Raw genomic sequence first — 21,852 nt, 5'->3', positions numbered from 1 at the left:
TAAATGAATATTATATTTAAAGTTTATATAGAGTAACTTGCTGTAGTTGGTTAAGTTTTGTGATTTATGCCAAGATCTTTAAGATGAGGTTATTTTTTTTTAAAATAAATAAACTGTGTAGGTTAGTATTATTATTATTATTATTATTATTATTACAAAGGCTGACATTACACTAAATAAAGAGTAACTGAGCTCTTCCACTCCTCCAAAGTACACACGTCAGATAGCTGAGCAAAATGATAGCTGTTAAAGTGGTTTGTTTACAGACTAATTCAAACCACAATTTGATATAATCTCCTGCACAACAGTAGTTGCTGTTCAGAGGCAAAGTCCTAAAAGTATATAACTTTATTTACATAATATAGATTTTTTTTAAATTTGGGATCCTGAACCGATGTCATGTTTATATTCAATACTAATAAGATTAAAAAGGATGAGGGTGTACCTAAGATGACATGACTTGACATGGCTTTATTGCATTTGTAATCTAAGTAAGGAAGCTACAACAGGAGGATCTTATTTGACACAGAATGTTTTATGTTTTAAAAGAAGCTTGTATTTGTTGTTTATAAAAGTATACCACATTTAAATTGTTATAAATTAATTTTTTCTAAACAGAGAAGTGGGGCTTTTGTAGTACAGACCTCAGCCCTGTAACATGTTTGATTTCATAAGTAACCCCTGGGATTTAGTTAAGAAAAAAAAACGGTTTTGTCTTTTGAAAAGAAAATCTATTACAAACATGAGTTTAAAATAAAATTGTTATCAATTTTTTTTCAGACTGTGATGTTTTACATTTGAGGTGTCTTGACGAACCCGTATTTAATAAACTTTGACAGTTATGAATAGAACAGATGCAAAATAATGGGACACAGTAACCTCCATACACTTTATAAGTTTTTTTGCCTCCTATATGTGTTCCCTAATTGAAACATATTCTGGGATGTTTATATACAGGTATATGTTTTTAATTTTATTGCTCAGACCTTTATTTTAAATATAGACCTGTGTCGGTTAGGATCACACAGTTCAGACAAGCAGGAAAAAAAAGCCCCAAAATAAGGCCAAGCCTGCAAAACGGATATTGATTATGGGGGAGCCAATTAACGAGCCTAGGGGCGTGGCCAAGGCCATTTAAAACCAGTCTGCGACGCACGCGGCGGCTTGAGCCGTGTGGCACAAAGATTCGCTCCGCTTCGCATTTGTGTTCTCTTCCTGCAGCTTGCCGCCAAAACGGTGTTTATCTGCTTCCATGAGATATGTTCGTTACAAACGAGTGCAGCTCCGCGCGCTGACCGCCCTGACCTTTGCTCCCGTCCAGCAGGTGAACATGCTGCCGGACGCCTTCGGGTGCGCGGTGGCCAACCGCTTTGGGGACCTTCTGGACGACGAGGCCGACCCACTCGACCTTCTAAGTCGAGTGGAATCACTGAAGGATAAAAAGAAGAGGAAGGAGGAAGAGGAGAGGAAGAACAGGCAGAAGAAACCAGGTCAAAAGGAGACGCAGAGGAACAGGCGCGTCCCGCCCGCGTTGGATGTTCAAGACCTGGTTCCAGGTGAGCGCAGAGCATGCTGGGGGATCACTGCAACACATGGGTGACGACATTGTCCAGTTTCTACACTGGAGAGTTCTGGCAGGAGTGACCCACTGCAAAGGCCTTCAGCTGAGGAGGAAGAGGAGGAGGAGGAGGAGGATGCGCAGTCAGCCAGCTGCTGCTGGATCTTTTCCAGACCTTTCCATTTTTATGCTTTAAAAAATATTTATCATATAAATCCCATAAGCAATGGTCACTTTCTCATCATTTTAGTCTCAATTCCCAACTGAGGTTGGTCATTTTTATGGGCTCATTGACTTAAACTGAAATGTTGTAGGTTTTTGTCTGGAGTTGAAAAAAGTAAATATTCTGAAGGGTTTTGAGGACTAATGATGTTGGAGGAAGGGGAGGACTGATGAGGAATATGACACTTTAAATTTAAGAAGCAATAGAAAATATTGCGTTGCTATAATTGATATCAGTTAAGTTAATACATTTATGGCTGAGGTGCCCCTAGAGGTTTTGACATCCCTGCTGACATAAAGAAGTCTGTTTTTGCTCCCTTCAGAATCCACAGATTTTAAATGCAATGAAAAACTTGGTTTAAAAAAAACCGAGTTTGATTAATCTGTTTTACGCGTTTGAAGCAAATATCATCTTGTGCTTCAGTCGCTGACAAATACATTTGTATATGTCAAGCAAGAAATTCATGTTTATGTTTTGGCAAACGGCAAAAGTACAAAAAATGATGGCTCACCAAAGTAGATCTAATGTTTGACAAAATGTAATTTTTTTTTGTGTGTGTGGTGTTAAAAGTATTTTTTTCGTACATTGGCTGCACTGGGATGATCCTGTGACGAGAAGTCTTCTATTTTTAAAGGATATCAGACGAGCTTCTGTGAAAAATGAACAAGAATTTTTAGATTTTGAGATAATGCTTGATTCTCTTGTATTAATGTTTTTATTCAACCAAAAAATAAATATAATTCATACTTATTGAAAAAAAACTTTAATGAACAGGAAACTATCAAATTAACCTAAAAGGGTAAAGTTAAACTTTGCATCTCCCACTTTTGATCCTTAAATATAGGCCCAAATGGCTTTTCTTTCTTTTCTTTTTTTTTTACTGGAAAGGTCGCAGGCCCCCCTGATTTAAAGCATCCTCACATAAAAACATAACGGCGGCTGTGACTGACCCCCCCCCCCCCCCCCCCCCCCCCCCTCCTGCAGCCACAAAAACAAAGATTAGGATAAAACCTTCAGAGAAGATTTAATTCAGCAGAAGGCAACGCGTCTGTTTAGGAATGGGAGCTCGGTGGTGGTTACATCCACATGCAGTCAAATCAGAAGATGACCCGCTCCCCTTTGTGTTCTCAGTGCATAAGCAGCAGGCGTATCCTGCCCCTCTGCCTGAACGCCGGGACGGTGGAGACGAGGCCCAGAGGGGCACAAAGAGGGCTGCTGCTGGACCGCGGAGGGGCAATAAAGAACACCCACTGCAGCCTTTCATCATGAAGTATGTGATTCAGCCTGAGCTTTTGTAGCTTTATAGATGATTGTTTAATTTGAACAATGATTTCAAATGGAACGTCCTGCTGCAACACTGGTTTTGCTGTCGCTCCTGCTTGGTTGCTTGTTAGGACTTGCTGCAGGAGATGGAGTTGCTGCCTGCAGGTTTGTTAGTTGCAGGATCTATTCTTGCCTGTAAAGGATGTTTTCGGGCAAGGCACCTAACCCTACTTTATCCCCACTTTTTTCCCCCTAAAGTCTCTGGATAAAATTGCCTTCAACATGATGAGTAACAACAAAAATGATGCTGAATGAGTCAGCTGGGTTTGTGTAACTCTGTAGCTGCCACCGGAACATACTGAGCATCGATCTCATTGCAGGCCCTCCCATAATGATGACTCTGACATCAGGGACAGAGGGGGGAGCAGAGGGAGAAGAGGAGCGAGGGGAGGACTCACGAGGAGCTCTGACACTTTCAATTTAAGAGGCAAGAGAGAGTTTGATCGGCACAGCAGCACGTGAGTTACCCTGTTCAGGCCACAGCCCATTAAAAAGAAGACACATTCAGTTAATTTTAGTTCCAATTTGAAATGTTGCAGAGGTCTGTCTGTAGAGGGGAAGAGAGGAGGTCGAGGACCTTGGAACTGGGGCTGTGTGGATGAAGCTGGCAGGTAAGTGAACTTCACCTTTGACCTTTGCACGGTACCTTAAAGACTCAAACTTAAATGGAGATTTTGGTGTTTTCAACATGTTCATGTGGCATTTTCTTCCTGGTGGACACTTGGAAAGGAAATTTAGCTTAAAATTGAATTTCTGAGTAGTTTTTATGTAAATCATTGTGATTCAGGAGCAGACAAGAAAATACCGGGGGGGGCGGCAGGCCACAAGCTTCCTGCTCCGCTCCATTCTGATGCATGTACACGTAGAAGAGTAGATCCGTGGACGTCTGAGCTCCAGGACTGTTAGCGGGACTTTTAAAGAAAGGATCAGCAGATGAACAACTTTTCTAACAGATGAAAACATTTAAAAGCATAAAAGCATACTTGTGTTTTAAAAGAGCAAAACATTCCAAAGGTAAATATTAGATCTTAGTTTAAATCAGGTTCTGGGCAAACTGCGGGCCGGATTCGGCCTGCCTCCATGTTTGGTCCGGCCCACTGAACGATATCAGAGACCCATGTTTTTGTTTTTTATTTTTTATTAAATCTGGCCACACGATCAAGAAGCGTTTTGAACGTGACATTTTATTCCACCATTTTGCAGTCTGTGCTCGATCATGAAAACCCTCTAAAATCCCCGTCAAATAGAACAGAAGACTGTATTCCCTTTCTATGTCATGGTTCATCTTTCCTGTTTTAGCTCATTCTTTTAAAGCGATTATGCTTCCTTTTTTTCAACAGTGCACCCTGTTCTGTGTCTTGATTGGCTGGAGACCTTGTCACACACTTTCCTCTGTGCCGTGTCTCCTGTACAGAAACGCAGAGCTCTTCAGATCCACAGAAATCTGTGATCGCAATCAGATCTTTGTTTTTATTCTAAGATCCTGGACTCAATTTCTATGAAGGTTTGAAGTTTGAGAATTTAAACAAGAGAAAAGGGTGAAAATGTTCATGTCTGTCTGAGAAAAATGTATAAAGTGAACAGTGAGTAGTTTTACTGAAATAAACGTAATATTTACGTAATATTTGCTTGGCTGCAGCAGAAGACATTTTCTTTTTACTGGATGAGAAACAGACGTGCAGGACGCAGCTCAGCTGCCTAGTTTTAGCGCAAACTGAGACGTGAGGAGCTGCAGCCCTCAAAGTGTCAGCGGGAAAATGACGGGAGAGGATCTACTATTTCCTTTTTCTTTTTAATGTATCAGTGTATTTATTTCTGACATTTTCATTTTGTCTTTGAAAATCAGTTATTTGGTCATTTTTTAATTTCATAAATAGTGTTATTTATTTTATTAAAAGGATCATGAATCAATAAAACTTTATTATAGGGCTTTACAATAGAAGAACGATAAAAGAAGTTTAAATTTTTAAAGGAAAAGACTTATTGTGGCCCTCAAGAGAAATTTTGGGGACTCTGCTCTAGCATCCATGTGGTGTTGGAACATTTGTTTTTCATTCTTCCGAATTGCAGGCAACCAAGTTGAGAAACTCCACTGATATATAAACTACTGTGAACTCAATATTTGTCATTGTAGATCCTCCTTCCCATGTCTCGCTCTATAATGCCCCAGCATTTAGAGGTGCTTTCAAGTTTGACAGTTCTGCTAAACAAATGTGACATTTACCCTACAAAACATAAAATGATTAATTTTAAGTAGTCAGTTTGAAATGGAATTGTATTTTTTTAGATCAAGCGGAAACTGACAGGACCAGAGGGGACAAAAATCATAAAACACTATTAAAACTATAAAATAATTCCACAAATCTAACTGAAACGCCACGTCCAACCCCTTTAGGAAAGATTCAGTGAAAAACGTCAAACACAGGTGGGCGGGGAAACCGGGGGTGTGCGAGAATCATCAAACAGCTGGAAGCTGGGTATCTGGTGCATGAAAAATTGTTTATTTTTTCCTTCCTACTCTGTTAAACTCACCGCTGGACTGATTTTGGCACCAAAGTGACAGAAATGTAACCAAGAAAATCTGCCATATTTTTAGAGTAAAATACTCTTTAAAATAAAAGATGGCTTAGGCTCATAAAACTAACTATATATTTTTATCGTATCATTTTGGCAGGACATAAGATGGCTCTGGGAGTTTTTAACAGACGGGTCTAGTGTTCAAACTCTGTGCAGAGCTGTGCTGTCCTCTTGACTCCTTCCCTCTGTGTTCATATCATGTTTGTGAACGCTGTGTTTTGTTTTCACATGTTCTCAATTGGAAACTAATCCTTTGACACAAAAATATTAGTTTGTCTAGTTAAAGGGATGGTAAGTATGTATTTATGCAGTTTATCATCATCAGACTAAAGTATAAACTTCGATGCTGTTTGTTAAAGTGAACTGATGGAGGTGACGCCTGAAGCTGCCAGGAAATCCGAGGATCCCCAAACCTCTCTGGAGGAGGAGAACCTCAGTTTGTAAGTTAATGCATGAATCCAACAAATGAACATTTGCTTTAACTTTTAGTTGTGTACAATAAACTGAACCAATTGCATTTTTGTCTTCATTGCCAAATTAAGAAATTTTATGCAATTTAAAGCCTCCTCCTGTTTCAATTTAACACCAAAGCTTTGTCTGAAGTGTTTATCATTGTTTAGGCAAATGCAAACATCTGAAGAATTCAGACAACACCAACTGACTGTTGGAGTTTGTCATCAATTCTGATAGGGAAACAGAGGAGGACAAAGAGATGGTGGTCCAAGTTGCCATGGAGATGACCCTGGATGAATGGAAAGCCATGCAGGAGATGAATCGTCCCAAAGCAGAGTTTAATATCCGCAAAGCGGTTGACAAGATTCCATCCAAAGCTAAGGTTATCCACCAGTCCAAGAATCCGGAGGCAAGAAAACGCTTTGGTCATTTAATGAGAACAGCTGTTCACAGGAGCTCGGCTCAGTGTGGTTACAGTCGAGACGACCTCCTCAGACTCCATCTGAGCATCAAAATGGAGACTTATTTTCAGTCTGAAATTAAGATCATGTTTGTATGGTCTTGAACTAGAAATTCTCCTAAATTAGAAACATATTAATCTCATTTTAATTTTATTATTAGAAATCGGATTTGTTTTTTTTACATTTTTGCGTTTCCTTTATATATTTAGAACCTGAGGGAAACCATAGAGGATGAAGGGAACTTCCTCCGCAGGTCTGTGAATGACATCACTTCCCTCTTGGACATCAACTTTGGGAGTCTAGGACGTCCCAGCCGTGGAGGTCGAGGCAGAGGAGCAAGAGGTGGTCAAACGACTCGCCCCGAGATGGCCAAACCTCTGCTAGAACAGGTACGTACAAAAACACATCTGCAAATGTTTCTACGGTAAGTTGACTTCTTTTGACTCTTAAATGGTCCAGATTTCTTTATTTGAAAAGCTTCCTGTCCTTTTTTTGCCAAAGATTCTGCAGCTCGTACATTGAACGAAACCAATTCACAGCGTTTTGTTATTTTAGGTCTTAAAGATATTTTTTATTTGAAACTTGTTCAATTTATTTCTAACTTTAAAGTATAGCAAAATAACATTATAGTAAGCTGAACAAATTTTTAAATTTATTTTTAGTTTTTTGCTATTCTCATATTAACAACCCAGTTCATATCAGAAAAGCTAAAAAAACTTTAGTTTAATGAAAAACCCCAAAATCACTACAGTCCAGCTCAAGACAAACTGTAGAAAATCAATGCAGATTAAAAAAAAAAGAAATCATATTCTATCCTAAAAAGAATTAAAAGTAGTTCATGGTGGACTTTTTTGGGGCCCAGTTTGTTTATTTATCTTCTAAATTTGTTTTGGAAGCTTACAAAACATGCAACTTAAATTTGAGTGTAAATATTTTTTTTTAATACAAATTAACATGTTTCAAATTATTTTAATAGTTTAACTTAAAAATGTTAATGGATATTTTCTTTTACTGTGGCAACTTGTTCCTGCATAACTGCATTAAAGGCATTTTGTTGCTACTGAAATTTTATTTATTTTTGCAAACTTTCAGGGAGGCAGATAAGTATTTGAACACCCTGAGTTTTTTCTTTTTTTTTCTTGCAAGTTCTCCCACATCAAAATCATAGAGGGTTTGCATATTCATCTTAGGTGCATGTCCACTGTATATGCGACTGCTGCAAATAAGGATTTAAACACCGGTCTATTAGCTAGAATTCTGACCCTCAAAGACCTGTAAGTCCGCCTTTAAAAGGTCCACCTCCATTCCACCTATTATCCTAAAGTAGAAGCACCTGTTTGAGGTGGTTAGCTGCATAATGACGGCTGTCCACCCCAAGCAATCAGACTTCAACTACTAACATGGCAAAGACCAAAGAGCTGTCCAAAGACACCAGAGGCAAACTTGTAGACCTCCAAAGGGCTGGAAAAGACTACGGGGCAATTGCCAAGCAGCTTTGTGAAAAAGATCCACTGTTGGAGCAATTATTAGAAAATGGAAGAAGCTAAACATGACTGTCAATATCCCTCAGACTGGGGCTCCATATGAGATCTCTCCTCATGGGATCTGTGATCCTCAGTTGGAGCATTGAAGATGGGTCATGGCTGGGTCTTCAAACATGACAATGACCCGACACGCACAGGCAGGACAGCAAGGAGTGGTTCCATTCCAAGTGATCTGTGTGGAGTGGACCAAAATCCCTCCGGCAGAGTGTGCAAACCTGGGAAAACCACAGGAAACGTTTGACCAGTGGAACTGCAAACAAAGGCTACTGTATCAAATATTAACATTGATTCTCTCTGTAGTTCAAATGATTAATTGCAGCAGTAGAAAACAAATAGTTCAAGAAAAATCATGCAAAGTGATTTCCAGATTTTTATTTTAAGATAGTCTCTTGCAGTGGACATGCACCTAAGATGGAAATGTCAGACCCCCGCCTAGATTTCAAAGTGGGAGAACTTGCATAATCCTAGGGTGTTCAAATACGCATTTGCCTCACTAACTGTTGGGTATTAGTCACCCATTCCAACTCCTAAAGAAATTGTAGTCATTTGGCCTTTAAAACTCCGTGTTTCCTCATCAGGAGGAGGATCTGGCACCAAATCCCGACGACCCAGAAGACTTCCCAGCACTGTCGTCAGGAAAATGAAAATTCACTCAAGTTTCTGTTCCACTCCATCCGCTGTTCAATAAAAGCTTTTGCAAAGTGTCTTTTTTTCATATTGAATTTGTGGGCAGTAAAAGCCTGTGTCTCCTGCTCAGTCTGCTTTTAATGCTTCTGATTGGGCAGTTGATGCAAAATGTAGATAATCCTCTAATGTCATGATTTAACTCTGAATGCAATCTGCTCTGATTTTTCTTCAGCTGCACAGTGAGGGCGGTGTTTGAAATCTGTTTGCTTGACACAAAAACCAGTGAAACATGTTTGAGTAAATTTATTTAAAAAATCTTTTTATATATGAAGTAAATGCATTTTATGAACAAAAGTAATATAGCTTCAATCACAGGACCATTTTATGGCATGATTCTAACAGTACAAAATATTTACAAAATATAAACTGAGTATTAAATGTAGGTGTATATACAAACTTAGAAAAAGCATAAACTGATGTTTGGCAAGTGAACAGTAAGATGAGCCAGACATTGATTAGCAGTACAGATAACCAGTAGTGAAGTCTCATGATTGAAGTTTTCATTGCAGATGGGAAGCAAAAGCTTCACATGAGCTGCTTCCTGTCAAAGGAAAAACTGGTTTCCTCAATGTAAGACTAAGTCCACAAAGGCGAAGCTTCAGACAAAGGGCTGCTGCACAGTGATCTAGAATAAGGAGTTGCACATTCACATGCTGCTCTGGTTAAATCTGACATTTGCTACTGCATGCTTTAAATCAGGCGACAGAACTCAAGTTCATTACATGATGCAGAATCAAAAAAAAAAAGTGCCTTGGTAAAGTAACGTGTCACGTCATGTTGGTTAAGATTCCCACCAACTTAAAAATGGAAATAAAATCCAGCGTTGCACAGTTTAAGAGATGACTTTGCAGAATTCCCTGCTCACAGGTTCACCGAAGTAAAGGAGGCCAAGCTTTAGGTAGCGGGTGACTGCAAAAGAAACACACAAAACACAGATTGACTCTTTATTTCTAAGTGAATATAGCAGTAGGAACTGCAGAATACAAAAAAAAATGAATACCATGGTTTTGATAATCTGATTGGGGGCAAGGACTTGCAAGCTCTACGTCGCCTGGAGACGATGCGTCTGTTACAAAAAAGAGAACAAGCTTTTAGAAAAGTGCCTGACAGGAACAAGAGCTGCAGTCAAGAGAAACTATTGCCAGCCTCAGTCCAGAAGAGACATTTGGAGAAGCAGCCGTTGGAAGAATCAGGACAGACCTCAGAGCGTTGGATTTGAATCCAGTCTCCTCATTTATGCCAAATCGGTTCCAAACTGTGTTTTGGTCAAATATCTGAGTGCACAAACTTGGTTGGGCTTCACCACATTCAGCACATTTTTAAAAGTTTCTTTTAGTTTCATGTTTTTTTTCTTCCCCTAAAGAGGCACAAAAGCAAACTTTAACATTTCATTTTTCTGGATTTTCTTAACACACTAAATGTAACTGAGTTTGGGAGATCTACACAAATTTTTAATTTGCTGATGCAGATTCTTTTTAAATAATAGGAATAGAGGAGAGCACTTGAGTTCTGACTAGATTTACACCAAATATATTTTCCTTCATTCCTAAAGTTATAATGCAGTTCCTCTGCTAAAAATTAAATAAGCTGTCACATATGTACATATTAAATGCTAATTTATTAGCAGAAAGAGCAGGCTTATGGTCAACGGGAAGCAGAAATTCAGATTTCTTAAAGACACCACCATTTAACTTATTTTTAGAATAAAATCTCAATATTTGAGTGCTTCTACATTTGTTTTCTATTAATTTATTCTTTTTCTTTTAACAAACATGTTTAGGTTATCCAGAATTCTCTCTCTCCACTTTTTTTCCCCATCCTGGCCAATTCTTTTTCTGTGGAAATGTAATAAATGGATGCTCAAGCATTGATCGACATTGTTGTTCAGTTTCTCTCAAATGAGACTAATTGACAAATCTGGCCTGAATTAGAAAGTGTCTTGATTTATTTTTTTTTAATTTGTGTGTGCCTCTTTTGGAGACATTTGAATGTTCTTATTCTCTCACATAACTAATGAGTATAGGAGCCCAGGTATTTCTATTTTTCATCATCAGAGGAAAAAAGATCAGCCCAAGTCTCCATATGGCTCAGAGTGTCTGAGGGAGCTTGCCTGCAGGTGGCCCTGCGCCATGTTTAAGTTGATGAAGGTGCCCGTGCTGGCTTTGTCTCTGCCACATGGCTCAAAACACACGCTTTCTCTGTTGCCAGCCATGACATGCAAGTTTCCTAAGGACCTGACCAGTCTGGTGTGACCCAGGGAGCTGGCAGAGAGAAGGGAGGCCGTTATTGAAGAGGATCCATGAACGGCTATAGCCTCTTGATTGCTTTTCAGCTGTCAGCACACACGGAAACACAAGACTTTTTTGGAAAAGACATCAGGAAATCAGACTTTCACCAGCTATAAAAAAAAAAAAAAAACATTTGATCCCAGCACTTGTAAGAAATGGAACGTCAAACGTCAACACTGACCTTTTGCCTACTCCATTAGCCGGCAGTGAGGCTCTAGTCCTTTTCCTGCTGTCTGAGGGGTCAGACTGAGTCAGTGAGCTGATGCAGCCTTGAACATTGGGCTGCATAATGACCTTGCTGCGCAGAAGATAAAAATCAACCTTTGGGCTTTTTTTTCCATCTACAGGAGGATTTTTCACCTGCTTACCTCAGAGACTGTGATGCTGATCTGGTGTGCATCCTATTCTCTTCTTGCCTGTAAAGACAAAGTCACACGACATAAGCAGGAAACTCTACCTTACGTTAGGCACAACAGAAGCAGAGGAGGAAAGACTGCATGGATATGGGCAAAAAAGCCTGACAGTTTAACAGCTTCAGATTGATCGCAGCACAAAAGTATTGCATTTAGCAGCAAAGTTGGATTAGTGCAGCCAAGTTAAGAAGCAGGAGAAGCCACCAAGTAGCAAATGACAAACTTAAAAAGGAAGATTTTTGTTTGAAAGCTTTGATTTTATGTGGTTTACCTGCAGTTTTTACAGTTGGATTTCCAGTCAACGCAATAACGAGCAAAGCGTGATATTTAAAGATGACACGGGAACAGGAATGCTCGTGAAAAAAATCATACAAAACAATGAAAAAGCCAAGGCATGTAAGGATTTTTAACCAGGCTCATCGTTTTTAAGTTTGCTCTTTTACATAGAAAACATGATTTTAAAAAAAAAAGCAAAAAAAAAAAAAGGCAATGATTTTCATGAAAACTTGGGGAGGGGATTAGAAAGAGGCCAGGGGCTCACTTACAGCATTTTCAGATAGAGCTCCAGAAGGAAGGGCGGGACAGGTTTTTGGGGGGGCTGACGGGTGGTAGGGCTCATAGAAATCCTAACCCGTCTATACAGAAATGCAGGATGGAAGAAGGGAAGCCATACACAATCCACCACAGGGCAAGGCTAAACAGGGAGGAGAGCAGCATGGCTACCAGCCATCTGAAAGGAGGACAAATCCAACAACAAGAGCAAATGGAGAAAAAAAAAAGGAAGGAGAGACAGGAGGCGTCTGGGCAGGACACAAAGCCTCTGATGTTGTGCTTTTCCATTGCGACTGGATTAGAAGAAAGACTTCTGATTGATCTCAAAATACAAGACTGTTCTTTTTACTCAGATCAGTTACATTAAAAACACTGAAATTAAACTACAGTTAAATGTAATAATATGGAGTCTACAAAATGTAAATAAAAAAATTCTAAATTAGTTCCGGTTACTTTGACACTAAGAAATTTTTTTTTTTTTGTAAAAAAAGTGACCAAAAAGGGATGAAAGCTTACATGCTACACTTACATCAATCCAGTCATGAGAGCAATGAAAAAAAACAAAAGGCAACAGACAATGATCCCAGCCCGACATTAATTACATGTTAGACATAAAAAACAGATTCCAACAGAGGCACGTGCATGAGTGCATGTCCGGGGGTGCTGGGCCTGCTGTCATGCATGGAAAGGCAGAAAAGATGAAGGAAGAGAGGCTTGCATAGCATAGCCACTGTTCTAAACACTGCTGGAATTCCACATGCACTTCAGTGTTGCGCAACACAACAAACAGTGGAGCCAGATGGTGAAATCCAGCTGGAAAAAAGGGGGTTTAGGTAGCAGTGCATACAATGCTGCGAGATGGAACCTGAAAGTGGAGGCAAATCTCCCTTCTGCCTCAACTCACACCTGATTTCAATGCATAAAAAATACTTTTTTTTTACTCCCTCAGATGTTTGTAACTATGTAAAAACGGTTCACTAAATATTCTTTAAAAAGTCTTCACTCTGCTTAGTAATTGATTTATCTCAAAAGGTTACTAAATGAGGAAGCAAATGTTGCTGAAGCCCCTAAAGCAAAGATGTCCAAATCCATGCCTCAGGGGCCGGCGTCCTACATGTTTTCCAAACAACCTGCCATTGAAGCTCCTTATTGGCTAAACACACCTGATCCAGGTAATCAGCAGCAGACAAGGCAGGATTTCTGGAAAACCAGCAGGAGGTCGGCCCTCGAGGCCTGGATTTGGGGACCCCTGCCCTAAAGGAAAGGAAATGAGTCTGTCTGGATCTCTGTTTGTTTTCCGGCCATTACTGGTGTAAGAATTCTTCGCTGTCATGAAGCAGACAATGAAAGGCTTGTGAATGTAATGCATTCATCAGGTGCATATTCACATAACACCATAAACATCCAGAAAAAAGAAAGACAAAGGGGGAGGTGGGGGCAAAATCAAGACTCTTTAAATCAGTTGCACTGTAAGCTGTACCACTCACTGGCATAGCAACGTTTTTCCACAGGGAGTGAAATTCAGCAAGAAAGAAAGTGACATTCACTTACCTTCATCATACAAAACCTCCCATTTTCTTTCCCTTTTTCCTCTCCCCCACTCTTTCTCTGCCTCTTTCTGCTATCTTTTGTAAGGCAGGCAGCACATCGGCCAGGCCATGCCAATGAGGCTGCAGCAGAACACTGCCAGCGGCCTGACATGGGACAACAAAAGCCAAAGACCATGGGTACACGGATAGAGGCCGGCCGGGCTAACGCCTCACACTACAAATGGGGGTTGTGGACTACCGCCACTTAATCAGTACCAGGTGAGTGGCTGTCAAAGAGCTAAACTCCTTCCTGAAACAAACTCTCACCTTTAAAATCTAGAAATCAGACCAAAGGAGGAACTGTCATTTACTTCCACGGATGCTGATTAACTTTAAAGACTCACTCTGATGAAAATCATCTTTTTGTTGTTTGTAACGTCTTCTTTTGGCCTTTTTCTAATAATGGAGGACACATGTTAAGAAAATTCAGATTAAAAATGGTATTACTGAGTATCTATTGATTCAAATCACTGTCGGGAGCAGACAAAAAAAAATGGCGTTTGAAGGGGAGGGCGGTAGCTCTGCACCAACAGCCCCTCCCACAACTCAGAGGTGAATTTCAAATGAACTACTGCCGCTCTGCAGAAACTGTGTCCTAGGAAACGACACAGGTTTTTGATCTTGGCTCAAACAGCATAATAATAATTCAAAGACCACCGAGAACGCTTTCACAAGAAATCAAAAGATGATCAGAGTGGGAATTCAAAGGGTTAAAGATAAGCAGCAGTTCTTGCTAATGAGATAAAAAAATAAACATAGTCCTAATTTTTCGCAGAAATAACCTCCATGAGTTTAGGGGGCAAAACGGAACGCTCGTGCCAACGTTTGAAATCTAATTTTGTGATAAACACAGTCTAAAGGCCTGTTCACACCGGGACGAATTTCGCCGGCGATTTTCACAGACGTTTAACGCCTCGTGACTAAACAAAGGGCACCAATGTGAGTGTGCACACCGACGCGAAAAAACGCCACGCGTCAAAGCGTCAAAAAAAAAACGCCTCGGGTTCGTTTTTTTTTTCCGACGCGTCGCGTCGAAATCTATTCGACCAATGAGAATGGCGCTTTTGCACACGTGTCTGGAGCTTCTGAAGTTTCTGAAGTTACAGTCAAACACAAAACTGCCTTGCTGAGCACACATACCAGCGAAGAAGATAGACGCCAAGTAGCGTCAACACTGCCGCGAAGAAATAATGACGGACATTCCAAAATATCCCCTTACCAAGTACCAGTTGGAGCAACTGGTGCTTGAAATATTCATGTTTTCTTTGTATGATTCTGACTAGCGCGTAAATACTTGCTCTCTTCTTCTGAGGGAAAAGCGAGTTTAAGAAGCCTAAAGTTGCGCAGCGCCACCTTGTTCACAGGAGTATTTCTGTTTACATTAAGCGCCATCTAACGTCAGGGAATGAAATTGCATGTTCACTCGGCTCATCGTCAGCGAAAATCGCCTGGGTGTGAACACAAAAACCGTGGCGAAAAACGCTGGCGAATAACGCCTGGCGAATATTCGTCCCGGTGTGTACGGGCCTTAATGCAATGGTCCCCAACCTCCGGGCCGCAGACAGGTACCAGTCGGCGGGTCATTTGGTACCAGGCTGCAGGAAGAAAAAAAGAAATACGTACGCCAACTTTGATTATTTCTGTCATTTGTTTGTTTGTTTTTCCGATGCTGAGGGAAGTTTTATTTTGTGAAAGCACCGGATTCTGTTCACCACATCCGTCTGTCTTGAGGCGTCATGTGACTTTAAGCACCTTATTGGACAGCTAAGTTAGTAGCCCAAAGCTAAAAGGCTGATAGAAACCAAACAATAAAACGTATTTGGAAAGTTTCTTCGAGGAGAAAAGTGTCAGTGAGGAACCTGAATAACGGTCTTCGGCTTCAGAGAAAAATAAAGCTGCTGTTTACAGACAAAACCAGGAGCTTTCCTCCAAATACGGATTCATTGAGAGCGTTGTTCCTGCCTGCCAGAAGCTGCTCTGCCTGATATGCGGCAACTGACTTTTGAATGTTTCACATAAGCAAATAATCGAGTTGCAGACACTGTGGATTTATGTCAATGATTATATTTAGAAAATACCCGTTTTAAGACAGTTCTTTTATTTTGTTTTATTTATTCATCCCACCTTAAAAGCCGGATGCAGCTCAAATAAGCATCCGGTTGTTAGAGTCCACTTTGACATTAGAGGGAAAATCTTCATCACAACGTCCAAGTTTAATTATGCCAGCCGCAAACATTTTACAGAGAATAAAGATTCAATCACAAAAAGTTGCTGATTTCTGGAAGTTGCTTCTGATTTGTGTAAACTTGTAAAAGGCAGATTTGTGAATTTTCTTTCAGCAAGGGTGACTTAGGCAGCCATCTGTTAAGAAACCTGAGCACAAAAATCTTCCTTTGTTTTAAAAAGATACACAATTTATCAGGATTTATGTAAAAACAAAAATGAATAGTCTTTTTAAGCCTTGAATTAGTTTTCAGTGTTATACTGGTATTCTATGAAAAGAAGATTTTTTACAAATCAGAAACAACTTTTACAAAATCAACAACTTTGCTTAATTGAATCTTTGTCATCTTTAAAAAAAAATCTACTAATGTTTTCAGATATTTTTAAACTAAATTCCGTGTAGTTTTAATTTGAAAAATAGTTTTTTCAGAAACAGAAAACTTAAAAATATTAAACGTTTAATGTTACTGTCTGGTCGTTTAATGTTACTGACTGGTCGATGACATTAAAGCGGTCCGCGGCCCGAAAAAGGTTGGAGACCACTGGTCTACTGTTACAAAGTCTTGCATTGATTCAATGATTGGCCTGGTCCCCAAACCAACACTGTAAACTGATAACACACTGACACAGATTAGACCGACAAGCTAAACTCTCCAAACGCCTGAACACAGACCAGAAGCCTCCAATATTCCAGATATTCTGTGCTTTTCTAAGTCCAGCCTCAGACAAACCTATTCTGAGGAGGAGCGTGTCCAAGACAAAAACAATCTCCCCAAAGTAACACAAAAGGGGGAAAGGATTATGAGAGGACAAATCTTCAGTTTCTATGACGATCTAGGAGGGTGGAAATGACTCCACCTCTCAGATACTTACGACAGGGAACCTGACGATGCTTTGGCCTGCCTCTTGCTCTTCAGAGCGCGGAGTTTATCACCTTGAGTGAAACCGTTTCTCTCCTCTTCATCATTATACTGTAAAGCAGATAGAGCGCTGATTAGATAGAACGGGACAACCTCAACATTCATTTTTGACTTACAGATTCCACTTCTTCTTTCCTGGCTGTCCTGTTGTTATTGCTCCCATTTATGGTTATTTCATCCACCCCAGACAGAATTCTGGTCACCGCCTTCTTCTCGTTCTCTCGGTCCTTAAGCATTTTCTCCCGAAAAACATCTCCTTCTGCCCACAAGCTGTTCTGCTTCCTGTTGGACAAAAAAAAAAAAAAGACTCTTGTTTAACCCTTTAACACCAGAGCTTTAGCTTTTCGCAATCACGCAATTAATGTCATTCCAGTGGACTCTGTTGCAAAGAAAAGCAGCCTTGTGGCGCTATGCAATACTTTATGTTAGTAATGTGTTGCATATTGATGCAAAGCTGGTATCAAAAGCTACTTTTCTCTGCGTCAGAAACAGTCAGCTCACATTGATCGTGTAAACGATCAAAGAGCGTTTGTTATTTAGGTTTCGTTGGAGACAACTCCGATGTTAAAGAGTTAAAGCTTCAACCTCCTCAAACCCACAGTCAAGAGATCCCAGACATAACATCCCGAGTCTCTGGAACTTTAAATGATCAACAATATTTGAGATTCTCCAAACTGGACACTTGCTCTTCAACGAAGTTCTGCTGAGGCCCGATGATAGAACCCGGTCGGCAGATCCGTATCCAGGCAATGGCCTCTGCTGCAGTCAGGCAGTAATGTTTCATCATGTAGCAGCCAATCAGGGTGCCGGTTCTCCCCAGACCAGCTGAAAACAACGATGACGAGTTTAGCGAGCAACAAACTTGAGTTGATGAGTGCAGAAATGTAGCTGGGAGCTGGAGTCTTACCCTTGCAGTGGACTGCTATGGCTCCCTCTGCACTCTCACAGATGTTGAGGAACTTCCTGACTATGGAGTCATTGGGGGTGCTCCCGTCCACAAAGAACATGTCGTGATGTTCAAAGCCAGAGTCTGTGAACCGTCTGGCATCGTACATCTTTTTGTTGAGTCTGATAATGGTGGTGATGTTATACTTCCTGAAGTATGGGATGTAAGCCTCAGGAGCATGGAGAGGGTACCCTTAAGGAAAAAAGGGACTATGGTGACTTCAGGGGTGTTGAAATAATCAGAGACGCGTCTGATCTCTTACCATTCTCTATTTTGCTTTTTGGATGCGGTCCACTGAAAGCAAGGAACTTCCCTGGAATGATCCAGTTCAGGTCTCCGTTTTCTGCTCGCTCGTAATGCTCGTATTCTTCCACGTCAAAGCTGGAGAAGTCCAGCCAGCCGTACTGCAGAGCCTTAACAGGAACCGTTTGTTGTTAGAAGATTTACAATTAAAAGAGAAAAAAAACAACAGTGTTCTTAAGCTCCATACTTTGTGAACACCCCGAAGGCAGTCTAAGATGTTCAGATTGTACATGCATGTCCCAAATGAAGCATCTCTGCAAAACACAAAGAAATTGTTAATCTAATGAGATTATTTATCTTCAATTAACAGATTAAATTAACATGTACGTTAATTTATTCTGTAACATGTATGTATTAATCTTATCACAACAAAAAAAGTCCATAACTGAGACGTTCTGCTGTTACCTGAAAGGAATATATGTTAAATTTCTGGAGACCAGCAGACTGTGTGCCTCCTCAGGTGTCATCTTCAGGTACATTACCTATGAAGACAAAAATCGTTTAATATTGGTATTTGAAATCCTCCTAATATTAAAGACACAAAAAGTATGATTTTTATTTGCAGCTTTGATCCAAACTTACTGCATATGATCCAATTAAATAGGCGGCATTGGCTTGTTTTTTCTGATCTCCGCAGGTATAAAAGATGATCTTCTTGTTTGAGAGTGTTATGGACTGTAAAAAAAAACATACGTCACAGGATTAGATCTCGTGCTTTTTTCAAATTTACCGTAGAAAATGCAATGTTTGGAAAGCGCTTGGTTAATCATTAGTTTTTCCTCTTTTGCTGCAGGAAACTGAACACATTCATCAATAGTTGCTAAGATCCAAGGAGGAACAAAGGGGAAAAAGAAATGTACTTCCAATAAAAAAAACATAACTTCACTCCTAAAATGTTCAAAACGATAAAGTCTGGCATCATAAAGCGGTCTGTCCACCAGGCGACGGTGTAAAAACTACGCTCAGATAAGTGCAAAGCCTTCTGTAGAAAAAGGTGCAGTCATTTTATCTTATTTGTTTTTGGTTTCTAATCATTAACCCACCAGGATCATGTAACATGCAAAGATATGTCAAATACTTAAGGGAGAAGGATGTTAGTATCAACAACTGCATTTAAAAAAAAAAAAAAAAAAAAAGCAAAAAATGTGATGAAGTCAAAAAAATGCTTGTTATCTTTCTTTAACAAATATACAAAACAGGTCCCTAGAAATAAGTCAAGAATTCTTAAAATTTGTGAAAAATGTTTTTTAAATGAGCAAAAAAAATCTCCCAATGGGGTACAAAAAATGGTCAAACCACAAATTCTTATACTAAGAAAATAATGTGAGTCACTAATACATGTTTGCTTAAAGTAAGATTGCTTTACTATTGAAAAACTTGATTTTCTTGCAAGACAGAATAAAAGACATTTTTTCCTCATAACAAGGTTTTTTTTTCACTTTCTGAAGATGCTTTACAAAGATGCTGATTATTAAATGTTTCTCCTTCCAGTTTTCCAGCAGGAAGCACATTGAGGAAAAAATGTGTACGTTACCTTGAGCTTCTTTGTCAGCTTGCAGCAGAAGCGATAAAACATGGCCAGGTTAAGGGGGCCAAAGTCTGCATAGAAGCTGAGGAGGGGATAAAGACAGAGGGAGAAAGAATGACTGTTTGTGCAGCCTGCGATCATCTCTGGGGAGGTTTCACTACAAAGAATAAGCTACCTCAGACTGACGCAGAGAAATCTCTGACAGGAGTAAAAGCTATATTTGAACACAGCGGGTCAATTGGAACATGAGAAACGCTGAGGAGGCAAAGTTTTTTTCTAAACCACTGAAGCGTAGTTCTGAAAGGTCACCCTTGACCTCTCTAGAGGCCATACAAATAGAAAACCACTGATGTAACTGTGCACTTTATTACAAACTTGTAATAGTAACTGTAACTAACTTTGTAATTACTTTACACTTTGCTAATGCTAAATGAAATGTAAAAAAAAAACTCAACAGTACTAGTTGCTACATATTTAGGATTTTCAATGAGATGAAAACTTTATTTAAATCATATGGTGAGACAATCGAAAAAGACAAACAAAGGTTGATAAAAATCCTGCACAGGCAGCATGGGATTCACCACTCACTTCTCATATGCAAGCTCTTCATCAATGCAGAAACAGTGTCGGTCACTTGTGCTTTTCATCTTTTGCTGAAGCATGGCAAAGTACAGTTGATCTGTGGGTGGAGGTGGACGGGGTCCGGGAGAGACAAAATTAAGACACTTTGTTTATTAATATGCTTTGACGGGCTCTTTGCAACACGTTTTTTTCTTAGTCTGCAACGGTTTAAGGTGGACTTACCCTTTTTGAACTCGATACATCGCGATAAAACATCGTCAGAAGTCATGTTGAGAGCACTTTCGAACAAGAAAATGTTTTCTACAACAATATCCTGGAGGAGGAGGATTTTTTTTCACGGAAACTTGAGCATTCTACGTCACTTTTGCACGAAAAGTTTAGTCTTTATAGTATATAAGTAGTTTGCTAAAAATGTGAAGTTTGAGAGAATATACCTTGCTCTTGACTTTGTTTTCGGGGAAGAAAAAGACAGTAGACGAGGAAGAAAGGGGAGTTTCAAGTGCGCAATGTCTTTAAAGCGATCCCACATTTGACCCCTCCCCTTTTGTGCAGCGGGACACCATTCGCTGTGACAGCAACATATCGCTTGGCGATTGGAGAAGTGACCTGTCAGTCAAACGACACCCCGCCCATTTTAGTTTAAAGTTCTCTACATAAGGCATATCATAGGCCCCGGGATGGTTGCCAAGTGGTAGCTAGGACGAGCCGTCAGCCAATCAGATTGAACGTAGAACTCCCTTTTTTTTTTTTTTTTTTTTTCCCCCAGACTTGAGCTAATAGAGGATGAACGAGCAACAACGAAATAAAGACTAACAACAACATCTCGGAGGCTGACAGTAACATTAATTAATGCACCACTGCATGTCTCTATACATTAAATTGACCCCAAATGTTTGTTTATGTTTAAAAGAAGGGCTCATCAATGAACAACAATGATCTCGTTGCTTGGTTGCGCTGAAGAAAGGGCCACTTATTTCTGTTTTAATTGGAATTCTGTGCAGAGAGCAAAGGTACTACGACCTTAACCCTTAAAGGGACATACCCTGTCGCCATATTGGAGCAAAAGCGGAGAAACCCCGAAGACTTTGAGAGTGTCTTGCGTGTAAACATGTCGCTAAGTATGTTGAAAGTTGACTGGGTTCGTAGCGCAGACCCTCTTACCTGTTATCTCAATGTAAATATCCGAGTTTGGCTCCGCCCCTGGGCTGCTGTGAGCCGCACAGCGCTTTTTCCTGGACTCGGCTCGCCGCCTCTCGCCTTTGCGCTTCATTTTCTCCTCAGGGATGCAGGATGGGCATTCCTGCGCAGCTTTAACAGCTCTCTGCGGCGTGTCCGCCTTTTGCTGCTGTTATTTTGTCATGTCTCAGCTCGAGCGCCCTTCCACGCGCGCGTGCAGCGTTTGTGTCAACCGAGGTTTGCTGCCTGTCAGCCCCTGTGGCGGTGGTGACGTCTTCGAGCCTGTGACGTCTCAGGATTAGATGTCCAGTGACCACTTTAAATTAAATGTTCAGTAAAAAAAATGTACACAAAACATTAGTTCATGGTGCTAAATAAAAATAGTTTGCCTGTGAAAAAGAAACAGAAACTGGGGATTAACGTATTATAGTACCACCACAATAAAGGCCGAGTGTTTTTATGTGTGTGTTTTCTATTACATTTGAGCAATAGTTTAAATGGTTTTA

General features: G+C 40.1%; 2 protein-coding genes across 16 annotated transcripts; one reads left to right on the top strand and one right to left on the bottom strand.

Annotated features, from left to right (window-relative positions):
• The first annotated feature begins 1,097 nt into the window (after positions 1-1,097).
• LOC101163333 (intracellular hyaluronan-binding protein 4.S) lies at positions 1,098-8,843 on the top strand. 2 transcript variants are annotated; one of them, XM_023958328.2, is made up of 9 exons: positions 1,098-1,236; positions 1,322-1,556; positions 2,913-3,051; positions 3,425-3,562; positions 3,644-3,715; positions 6,041-6,121; positions 6,372-6,543; positions 6,805-6,984; positions 8,718-8,843. In XM_023958328.2, exons 2-9 carry the CDS (start codon positions 1,331-1,333, stop codon positions 8,781-8,783), a joined length of 1,074 nt encoding a protein of 357 aa, XP_023814096.1. In that variant the 5' UTR covers positions 1,098-1,236; positions 1,322-1,330; the 3' UTR covers positions 8,784-8,843. The 2 variants fall into 2 exon arrangements, with proteins under 2 accessions (XP_023814096.1, XP_023814097.1); XM_023958329.2 differs by having other exon boundaries at positions 1,108-1,236; positions 1,325-1,556.
• A 211-nt stretch (positions 8,844-9,054) lies between these two features.
• Positions 9,055-21,640, bottom strand: cdc14b (cell division cycle 14B). 14 transcript variants are annotated; one of them, XR_013658189.1, is made up of 17 exons: positions 21,332-21,640; positions 20,177-20,267; positions 19,595-19,670; positions 18,643-18,735; positions 18,466-18,542; positions 18,248-18,314; positions 18,020-18,170; positions 17,719-17,949; positions 17,494-17,636; positions 16,928-17,089; positions 16,765-16,862; positions 12,073-12,257; positions 11,483-11,530; positions 11,296-11,412; positions 10,937-11,158; positions 9,827-9,892; positions 9,055-9,735 (listed from the first exon to the last, which is right to left on the bottom strand). XR_013658189.1 is itself a non-coding variant. In XM_078953149.1 (16 exons), the coding sequence occupies exons 1-15, from the start codon at positions 21,438-21,440 to the stop codon at positions 9,869-9,871; spliced, it is 1,638 nt and encodes a 545-aa protein (XP_078809275.1). In that variant the 5' UTR covers positions 21,441-21,640; the 3' UTR covers positions 9,055-9,735; positions 9,827-9,868. The 14 variants fall into 14 exon arrangements, 6 of the variants coding, with proteins under 6 accessions (XP_078809275.1, XP_078809277.1, XP_078809278.1 ...); XR_013658188.1 differs by having other exon boundaries at positions 10,937-11,087; XR_013658190.1 differs by lacking the exon at positions 10,937-11,158.
• Positions 21,641-21,852: the final 212 nt, after the last annotated feature.

Source organism: Oryzias latipes, chromosome 9, assembly GCF_053564925.1.
Source record: "Oryzias latipes strain Hd-rR chromosome 9, Olatipes_Hd-rR_3.1".
NCBI classification, from domain to species: domain Eukaryota; kingdom Metazoa; phylum Chordata; class Actinopteri; order Beloniformes; family Adrianichthyidae; genus Oryzias; species Oryzias latipes.
Note: the sequence above shows the minus strand (reverse complement) of the source record. Positions and strands in the feature narration are given on the sequence as shown.

What these genes read in the sequence shown, in the direction of transcription:
- LOC101163333 (XM_023958328.2), top strand. Translation starts at nt 1,331, where the DNA reads ATGCTGCCGGACGCCTTCGGGTGCGCGGTGGCCAACCGCTTTGGGGAC. An exon ending in CTGCAGCCTTTCATCATGAA is followed by an intron (nt 3,052 to 3,424) that starts GTATGTGATTCA and finishes ATCTCATTGCAG; the next exon opens with GCCCTCCCATAATGATGACT. An exon ending in ACCAGTCCAAGAATCCGGAG is followed by an intron (nt 6,544 to 6,804) that starts GCAAGAAAACGC and finishes TTATATATTTAG; the next exon opens with AACCTGAGGGAAACCATAGA.
- cdc14b (XM_078953149.1), bottom strand. Translation starts at nt 21,440, where the DNA reads ATGAAGCGCAAAGGCGAGAGGCGGCGAGCCGAGTCCAGGAAAAAGCGC. An exon ending in CATAGCAGTCCACTGCAAGG is followed by an intron (nt 17,637 to 17,718) that starts GTAAGACTCCAG and finishes CGTTGTTTTCAG; the next exon opens with CTGGTCTGGGGAGAACCGGC. An exon ending in TCAGCATCACAGTCTCTGAG is followed by an intron (nt 11,413 to 11,482) that starts GTAAGCAGGTGA and finishes TCTTCTGCGCAG; the next exon opens with CAAGGTCATTATGCAGCCCA.